Source organism: Ranitomeya imitator, chromosome 4, assembly GCF_032444005.1.
Source record: "Ranitomeya imitator isolate aRanImi1 chromosome 4, aRanImi1.pri, whole genome shotgun sequence".
In the NCBI taxonomy this organism is placed as follows: Eukaryota; Metazoa; Chordata; class Amphibia; order Anura; family Dendrobatidae; genus Ranitomeya; species Ranitomeya imitator.
In genome coordinates, this window is record NC_091285.1 from 578,298,671 (window position 1) to 578,308,754 (window position 10,084).

General features: G+C 40.1%; 1 protein-coding gene across 2 annotated transcripts in view; it reads left to right on the plus strand.

Annotated features, from left to right (window-relative positions):
• The window catches only part of DIS3L (DIS3 like exosome 3'-5' exoribonuclease), an 88,777-nt gene extending 78,953 nt beyond the window's left edge, over window positions 1-9,824 (plus strand). For both annotated transcript variants that reach the window (XM_069766392.1, XM_069766391.1), the window contains 2 exons: window positions 2,680-2,848; window positions 9,370-9,824. In XM_069766392.1, coding sequence (XP_069622493.1) covers window positions 2,680-2,848; window positions 9,370-9,699 — 499 coding nt within the window. In that variant the 3' untranslated portion in view covers window positions 9,700-9,824. The remainder of the gene's footprint in view (window positions 1-2,679; window positions 2,849-9,369) is intronic.
• The last annotated feature ends 260 nt before the right edge of the window (window positions 9,825-10,084 follow it).

The window sequence follows — 10,084 nt, forward strand, 5'->3', positions numbered from 1 at the left end:
GTGTAAAAATGAGAAATCGCTGGTCAACGTTTAACATGTAGACATGTGGGAAATGTTACTTATTAACCATTTTGTGCGACATATGTCTGTGATTTAATGGCATGAAAATTCAAAGTTGGAAAATTGCTAAATTTTTGCCAAATTTCCGTTTTTTTTTTGTTTGTTTTTTCTCACAAATAAATACAAAGTCATATCAAAGAAATTTTACCACTATCATGAAGTACAATATGTCAAGAAAAAACATTCTCGGAATCACCGGGATCCATTGAAGCGTTCTAGAGTTATAACCTCATAAAGTGACAGTTGTCAGAATTGTAAAAATTGGCCCGGTCATTAACCTACAAACTACCTTTGGGGGTTAAAGAAGGCCTGTCACCAGGTCAGGTGTCTAGTTTTGCTCTTATTTTCTTTCCACTGCTTTTCTGAGTATCCCTTTTTTTTTAAAATTGGTCATGCTGTTCCAGAAGTATAGGAGCTTTTTATTTTGGCACACATCTTTAGAGCCTTTACCAAGGAACGTGGTCCACAGGATTTTCTGGGTGATGTCTTTAGGTTGCTCTGCAATATTACCCTGTCAGCACCGCCCTGTTGGTAAAGACCATAAAAAAGTAGCACAAAATAAAAATGCCAATACCTCTGGAACTGTATGGTGGTTTAAAATAAAAATTAAAAGACCAGAATACTCAGGGAAGCTGCTTGAACAAAATAACCTGTTACTTGGTCAAAAGTGGGCAGCTTTTCTTTTTAAAGATATGGGTACACTGCTGGGCGCATGAAGTGTCGTCCAGTGCGGTACAGCGCTTGATGGAAAAGGTGACGAAAAGACGTCCAGTAATACAGTGTCTGGAAGATGGATCCCTGGGAGCATTGGGGAAACTTTATCCAACTATGTTCCTGATATGTAATCTGTGGGCTTGATTGAAACAAATTCGGGGGGTTACGGGTCTGACCAGGTTCTCCCCGTTATGGCATAATAATAATTTCCTGGAGTTTATGGCATTGGGGGTCTTACCAGAGTGGCAGGCTAAGGGAATTCAATATGTGTATCAGATAATTGAGCAGCGAGCGCTGAAATCTTTTTCACAATTGCAGTTGGAGTTTGGTCTCAGGCTCTCGAGGGAATATCAATATGCACATATGAGACACGCATTTGGAGCTCAAAACGGGTGAATGTATTAGAATCCAAGGAGATATAGTGTTGGAATATGTGTGTGGTGAAGGGACTACGAGGGGGTGTATTTCCACCCTATATAAAGATTTACTACATACATACCTATTGGGATTTCCGATAAATGCGAGAGCCAAGTGGGAAAGAGAACTGGGCACACTGGAGAATGAAACGTGGGAGTCGGTGCTGGAGTGGGTTCCAAGGCTGTCACTTAGTGAACCGTATAGGCTGTCACAGCTCTATATAATACACAGAGTCTATAAATCTCCAGAAGTATTGCATAAAAGAGGGTTGCGTGCTGATTCTAAATGCCCGAGGTGCCAGACTGTAAATGCTGGAATATATCATATGATGTGGACGTGTCCGAGACTGGCTGCTTTTTGGTTGGTGGTTTTGAGTCGTGTGGAAGGAGCGTATAGAAGCACGGTGCCAAGGGATCCGACGGTGTGTTTGCTGGGTTATGTAGATGAGATTGGAGTAGATAACACCCTGAAAATAGCAATTGCCAGATTGTTGTACATGGCCCGAAAGGTAATAGCATGAAATTGGATAAAAGAAGAACCGCCCACAAGAGCAGAATATCTTCAATATGTGAAGCCGGGTCTGACACTGGAAAAAGGGATTTATAAGAAAAGAGGGAAAATGGAAATGTTCGACAAACTGTGGTCTCCGTGGCTTGAAATGGGCTAGAGGTTAGGTAAGGGGACAGGAGAGTTGAGGGCCTGACTCGATGGAACAACATGACATATGCGGTCCTAATTGTGATCAAATCCATTAAGTATCATTTGTGGAAGGGATATTAAAAGAGGTGAGCTGTCTTATTGGGGAGGGGAGGGATAAGTTGGGAATATTGGGGTTTTGATACTGGCAAAAAAAATTGTAATGAAAACAAGACTATAATATGTAAAATGCAATGTTACTCTTAATAAAAATCTATTTAAGTTAAAAAATATATATATATATATATATATATATATGTACACTAAATTTTTAAGCACTCTTTTGTAGCAACTCTGCTCCAAAAGGAAAAAAAAAGCCTTTAAAATGTGTTCAAAAATTCTTGAAATACTCTTCCTATTAATGTCTATGAATTCAGTCAATATGCTCAGCTATTTTTAGGGTTTCTTCCGCTTCAGGTTTTGAAAAGAAAGTGCTTGTCACGTGTTTGGAGCTTCCCCTGGTGGAAACTGCTGCAAATTAGGCAGTGTCAAATCAAAAGGTTGCAAACAAATTCTTTAGGAAAAAAATGTTCTAAAACGCCTGGAAAAATGACTGAACAGAATTTTTGCCAAAACGACAGATATTGGCAGTTTTTAGGAAACACTCAGGTACATAACTTGGAGGTGCAGGAACATAAACCCCCAAACTCTGTGCCAGGTATTCGGCTCCAAATACTGTCCCAAATATATGTAAAGGAAAACCAGTGCAGCAGACGATCGCTATATTCTCGCGATGCATTCTAGTAGCATAGCAGTAATTTATTGAATGTGTAATTTTGTGCATTGACACAGGTATGGCATTAAAGGACCCGCTTATCTTAGGAACACTGACGGCCTTGTTTTATCTTTTGCTGATGATGGTTGTAAATGGACAACTGGATCCTTGCAGCGTCACCCTGACCGGATCACCATAATAGAAGGAGAAAAGGAAACCTCGTTCTGTTTATTTGACCATGTGACTGTGAGTACTTGTTCTGTCTCCTTGCCACGCTTAGACACTCTCATTACCGCTACATCCGTGTATTATGTGGAATGCTAGGTCTACAGTAAGTTAGAGGGAAAAATGAGCTTGGAAAAAATTTCTGATCTTAACCATGACCTAGGGTAAAATGTTTCTAAAGGTACCGTCACACTGAGCAACTTTAGAACAATAGCGATCCGTGACGTTGCAGCGTCCTGGCTAGCGATATCATTATGTTTGACACACAGCAGCGATCAGGATCCTGCTGTGATATCGCTGGTTGGAGCTGAAAGTGTGGAACTTTATTTCGTCGCTGGTCTCCATGCAGACATCGCTGAATCGGCGTGTGTGACGCCGATCCAGCGATGTGTTCACTTGTAACCAGGGTAAACATCGGGTTACTAAGCGCAGGGAGGTGCTTAGAAACCCGATGTTTACCCTGGTTACCATTATAAAAGTTAAAAAAAAAAAAACACTACATACTTACATTCCGGTGTCTGTCGCGTCCCCCGGCGTCAGCTTCCCTGCACTGTGTCAGCGCCGGCCGGCCGTAAAGCAGAGCACAGGGAAGCTGAGGCCAGGGGACGCGACAGACCCCGGAATGTAAGTATGTAGTGGTTTGTTTTTTGTTTTTTTTTTTTACATTTTCAATGGTAACCAGGGTAAACATCGGGTTACTAAGCGCGGCCCTGCGCTTAGTAACCCGATGTTTACCCTGGTTACCCGGGAACTTCGGCATCGTTGGTCGCTGGGGAGCTGTCTGTGTGACAGCTCTCCAGCGACCAAACAGCGACGCTGCAGCGATTGGCATCGTTGTCTATATCGCTGCAGCGTCGCTTAATGTGATGATACCTTAAGAGGCTTTACTTTAGAATCTTGATGACAGTGACATTATAATATGGTGTCAGCATGGGAATAGTACTAATGTGTTCAGATTCTATGAAGGGATTTGTTGTAGCCTGGACCTGGGTACAAAAGAGTGTGTTGCAAATCTTGCTTCTTCTAATTCATTTGCTGTAGGTCAACATGCAAATTGACTGTATTGACTGTAAGAACATCTGGGCTGTCAGCAGAAATTGTCATAACCTGGACCCCGTTTCTGACGACCCTGTAGATTTAGATCTCTGCTTCCAGAACCTCTGTGATTATAACTTTTTGTGTCAGCATCTGACCTGATCTGTGAGTAAAGGGAGCTGGCTGATTGCAAGTTGCAGTAGCTAAACCAGCACTTTTCTGTTAGTTGATTTATAGATGGAAAAGAGTCCAGTCTTTGTTATTAGAGACCTGTCAGCACCTTCACACACAGCTTTGGTCATGTGCCAACATAGGAAACACTGTCCTGTGTCCGGTATTAACCAGAAAAGAACCTACCAGAGCTTGTAGCTGAAGATTGGGGAAGTTTTTAGAAATGAAGTTTATTAGGTTCTATTACTTATCTTTTAAGCAGATTTCCTTTTTTAACCTGGGAAAACTTCTTTAAGGCCTCAGTCATCTTTTGCATCAGAGAAAAATAGTAATCAGTGTGCTAAATCCCATTTCTCCTTCGCCTCATTGGGGGACACAGACCGTGGGTGTATGCTGCTGCTGACACTAGGAGGTTGACACTAAGTGATACAAAGAAAGTTCTCTCCTCCCCTGCAGTATACACCCTCCTGCTGGCTCCCAGAGAATCAGTTCTTGCTTAGTGTCTGTGGGAGGCACACGGGTCTGGTCTTCAGACCAAAAACTTTTTTTTTTTGTTTTTAACCTTTAATTATTAAGATTTTTTTATTCACTGGATGAAGGGGCGAAGGATCCTTTTACGGCTCCGATCTCCCCGAACCAACAACAGGCGAGCACGTGGTGTGTCATCTCCACGTATCCTCTCCTGCGACGTGGGATGCCATTGCTGGTCTGATTTTTAGGGGCACCGATCTCCCTGCACCATCAACAGATGAGCACTCAAGGCTGTTGCGAAGTGCCACCCGCAACTGTTACCCTGTTAAGTGCCACTGTAAAACTCTGATAGTGGCATTAACAGCGTACCGGCAGGGGGCTGCTCTCATGACGTGATCACTGGTTACGTATGAGTTGCTATGACAGCCATGTGCCCGTTGAAGACCTCCATGTTTGTTATTACCGAGCTCCCGTGAAACCCGACCTGTGGACAGACTTCAAAGGACACTTTAATCCCTTCACGCCGCGGCCCTTTTTCATTTTTGCGTTTTTCGCTCCCCTCCTTCCCAGAGCCATAACTTTTTTATTTTTCCGTCAATATGGTCATGTGAGGGCTTATTTTTTGCGGGACAAGTTGCACTTTTGAATGACACCATTGGTTTCACCATGTCTTGTACTAGAAAACGTGAAAAAAATTCCAAGTGTGGTGAATTTGCAAAAAAAAGTCCAATCCCACACTTGTTTTTTTTGTTTGGCTTTTTTGCTAGGTTCACTAAATGCTACAACTGACCAGATATAATGATTCTCCAGGTCATTATGAGTTCACAGACACCTAACATGTCTAGGTTATTTTTTATCTAAGTGGTGAAAAAAAATTCAAAACTTTGCTTAAAAAAATGCTCCTTTTTCCGATACCCGTAGCATCTCCATTTTTCATGATCTGGGGTCGGGTGAGGGCTTATTTTTTTGCATGCCAAGCTGACATTTTTAATGATACCACTTTTGTGTAGATACATTCTTTTGATCACCCGTTATTGCATTTTAATGCAACGTCGCGGCAACAAAAAAAAACGTAATTCTGGCGTTTCGATTTTTTTCTCGCTACGCTGTTTAGCGATCAGATTAATGCCTTTTTTTATTGATAGATCGGGCAAATCTGAACGCGGCGATACCAAATATGTGTAGGTTTGATTTTTTTTATTTTATTTTGGATGGGGCGAAAGGGCGGTGATTTAAATTTTTATATTTTTATTTTATTTTTTTCGTATTTTTAAAAACATTTTATTTTTTACTTTTGCCATGCTTCAATAGCCTTCATGGGAGGCTAGAAACTGGCACAACTCGATCGCGATTTCACCCGCCGCTATTGCGCGCACATGTCAGCTGTACAAAACAGCTGACATGTCGCGACTTTGATGTGGGCTCAGCGCCGGAGCCCTGCATCAAAGGGGGAGACACGACATGTGCCGTACTAGAGGGGTTAATTTTTACTATATGCATCAATACTATGGTATTTTCTTAAATAGTTTTTATTGAATATTTTCATATATAACTTAAAAAAGTATTCATGCAAGGACAACAAAAAGCAAAAAATAGCAAAACAGTAAAGTAAAACGGCAAGACAATCAGGTAAAGCATAGCCGCCTTGCTTGAGTCAGATTCACCCAATAACCATTAATTGATTGTCCAGAGAGTTGCCATAATGCTGTCTTGAGTATCATATTCCTTATAATCATAAACATCCGATAAACTACCATAAATAGAATGAAAAGACGAAAAGAGTGTAGAGTAGGTAATAGAAAGTACGTAAAAAAGAGGAGTAAATAGGGGGGTCTGATTAAGAGGACGGAAGAAAGTGGGGGGAGGGGTGAAGAGAAGGGAACTGAGGGTGAAGTAACTGCCTCTCTGTTCTTCCCTACTTCGCTAATTTGTCTCCGAGAGTGTTAGGAATTCTGACGATTCGCGAAACATAATCCATTCCTGCCATGTTTTGTAAAATGTATCCTCACGCTGTGTCGTAACTGTGGATAGCCTCTCTGTTCTACAAAGGGAAATCCATTTCAACTATCCAATCCCCGATACTTGGGGCTGTCTTAGAACGCCACTTCCTAGGAATGATAGTATGAGTGGCCGTTATGCAATGTTTTAGGAGTCCTACATTAATGCTCCTGAAGGAGCCTGCGATCATTGACCGTAGTAGGCCCAGCTGTGGGTTACTTTGAATGATGTCACCAGAAACCTTTAAATACATTTCACAGACCTTATTCCAAAGTCTTGTAATTGGTGGACAATCGCACCAGATGTGGAGCATGGCACCCTCCGATGCCTCGCATCTGCAGCAGCGGTCAGATACCAGTGAATATATCTTATGAAGGTGGGCCGGACATCGGTACCACCTAATTCAAAGTTTAAAGTTTGTTTCCTGAGCCCTACAAGCCAAAGGGAGCCTGTGTGCACAAAAGAAAGCTTTTTTTTTTCTTCCATTGCTCACAAATACTATGGTATTTGTGTATATCTCAATTGATAAGATGATCACAAGTTCAAGTGCCCTAAGGGGACTACCAAATACAGTGAAAAGTGAAAGCAAATATGTTTTTTTTTTATTTTTTTCATAATTTAAGACATTAAGTTCAAATCAATCACCACCTCTTTTCTGCATTAAAAATAAAGATGATAAAAAAATACATATGTGGTATCGCTGTGTTGAGAAAAAAGTCTGATCTATCAATAAAAATAAAATATATATATATATATATATATATATATCTATATATCTATAGATATATATATATATATATATATATCTATCTATATATATATATATCTATATATATATATAGATATATATATATATATATATATATATATATATATATATATATATAGATAGATATATATATATATATAAACATTTGCTCATCACTAGTATCAATATAAATGTTGTTTCGCTGCATTACACAGCTCCATTGACTGAAAAATGAAATAGTTATTGGTCTTGGAAAATAGCGACATAACTCCCCAAAACATTTTTTTTTTTCAAACTTCTGATTTTTTTTTCACCACTAAAACAATAAAAAAAAACTGGACATATTTGGTATCACAGTAAATATACTGATGAGCAAAATCATATTGCGAGGTAATTTTTAACACAAATGTACACCGTTAAAACAATTCTCAAAAGACAGTCATAATTGTGTTTTTTCACAATTTCTTTCCACTTTAACCCCTTCACGACATGCGCCTTACTAGTACTGCGCATGTCTTGTCTCCCCCCTTGATGTGGGCTCTGGCAGTGAGCCCACATCAAAGCCGCGACATGTCAGCTGTTATGTACAGCTGACATGTGCGCGCTATAGCGGCGGGTGGAATTGTGATTCACCCGCCGCTATTAACTAGTTAAATGCCGCTGTCAAAAGCTGACAGCGGCATTTAACTAGCGCTTCCGGCCATCGGGCCGGAAATGTGCGCATCGCCGACCCCCGTCACATGATCGGGGGTCAGTGGTGCATCGGTATGACAACCTGAGGTCTCCTGAAGACCTCTATGGTTGTTGATTCCTGATTGCTATGAGCACCAACCACCCTGTGGTCGGCGCTCATAGCAATGCAGGAATTCAGCTACATAGGAGCGATCTGAGCATTGCTTCTGTGTAGCAGAGCCGATCAGACTATGCCAGCTTCTAGCCTCCCATGGAGGCTATTGAAGAATGGCAAAAGTAAAAAAAAATTTTTAAAAAAATATTGAAGTTGAAATTACCCCCCTTTCACCCCATTCAAAATAAAACAATAAAAAAAAAATCAAACATACACATATTTGGTATTACCGCATTCAGAATCACCCGATCTATCAATAAAAAAAAAATGGATTAACCTGATCGCTAAACGGTGTAGCGAGAAAAAAAATTAAAAACGCCACAATTACGTTTTTTTGGTCGTCGCGACATTGCGATCAAAAGAACGTATCTGCACCAAAATGGTATCATTAAAAAGTTCAGCTCGGCACGCAAAAAATAAACCCTCACCCGACCCGAGATCCGGAAAAATTGAAACGCTACGGGTATCGGAAAATTGCGCAATTTTTCTTCTTTTTTTTTTTTTAGCAGTTTGGAATTTTTCGTTACTTAGATAAAAAATAATGTAGACACTCGTAATGACCTGGAGAATGATAATGGCAGGTCAGTTTTAGCATTTAGTGAACCTAGCAAAAAAGCCAAACAAAAAACAAGTGTGGGATTGCACTTTTTTTTGCAATTTCACCGCACTTGGAATTTTTTCCCCGTTTTCTACTACAAGACATGGTAAAACTGATGGTGACGTTGAAAAGTACAATTCGTCCCGCAAAAAAACAAACCTTCACATGGCCATATTGACCGAAAAATGAAAAAAGTTATCGCTCTGGGAAGGAGGGGAGCGAAAAACGAAAACGCTAAAAGAAAAAAGGGCCACGGCGTGAAGGGGTTAAAGTGTCCTTTGAAGTCTGGCCACAGGTCAGGTTTCACACACACACACACCCCCATCATTCTAACACATGGATGGCATCCGAGTGCTTTTTTTTTCTTTTCTTTTCATGGATTCATTCATTTGAATGGTAAGTTTGATCCATAAATCAGATAAAAACTGGACATGTATGTTTGATTTTTTGGAAGATCAAAAAAAAAAACATCTGAAAAACAGATGTGAATTTGCCCGTAGACTTTAATGGGTTTCTTTTCTATCTGTGAAAAACATGGATAGCACCTATATGACGGTCTTCTGAATGAGGCCTTACTCCTGGGCATTTAGTCCTACTTGCCAGGATTTTCTGTAAATATGTGGTCAGTTATCGATCTCACTAATTCTTGCTATTTCTTTTTTAATCCATGTTAGGTAAGAATTCGGATACAGACTTACCGCTTTCATACAGACGGCATTCGCTTGGAAATAGTAAGCAACAAAGCCCATGTAACTCCAGAAGAACAACCCTCCATAGCAAGCACTAACCACCCCAGGAATGATCTGGTCAGAGAGGTTACTCGTACAGCAATGGAGGCTCAGCTGGCAAAAGAAGAAAAGGCTGGAAGGAAAAATGCTGGCAAGCAACACCAGGAGTACCAGCAGACACAGGGAGTCAGTCTGTATTCACTGCTGCAGGAAGTTCATGAACTGGCACTTCTTGATGTATCCGAACAGCAATCTTTTCATCAACCCGTTAAATAGAGGGACATCACAGCCCCCTGTTCTGTCACTGCCAGAATGTATGAGAACAAACACAGTCCAGCATATTACTCACATAAAGCATTTTTAGCAGAATGTAGGCAAATATTTTTAGTATCTTCGTTAGGGAAGTCTTAATGTGGAGGCAGCTTTCATGTTTTAGGAGTGTTTATTTTTTTACTAAAAAGAAAATACATTTGTGTATATATATATATATATATATATATATATATATATATATATATATATATATATATATATATATATATATATATATATATATATATATATACACACACACAGTGGGGCAAAAAAGTATTTAGTCAGTCAGCAATAGTGATAGTTCCACCACTTAAAAAGATGAGAGGCGTCTGTAATTTACATCATA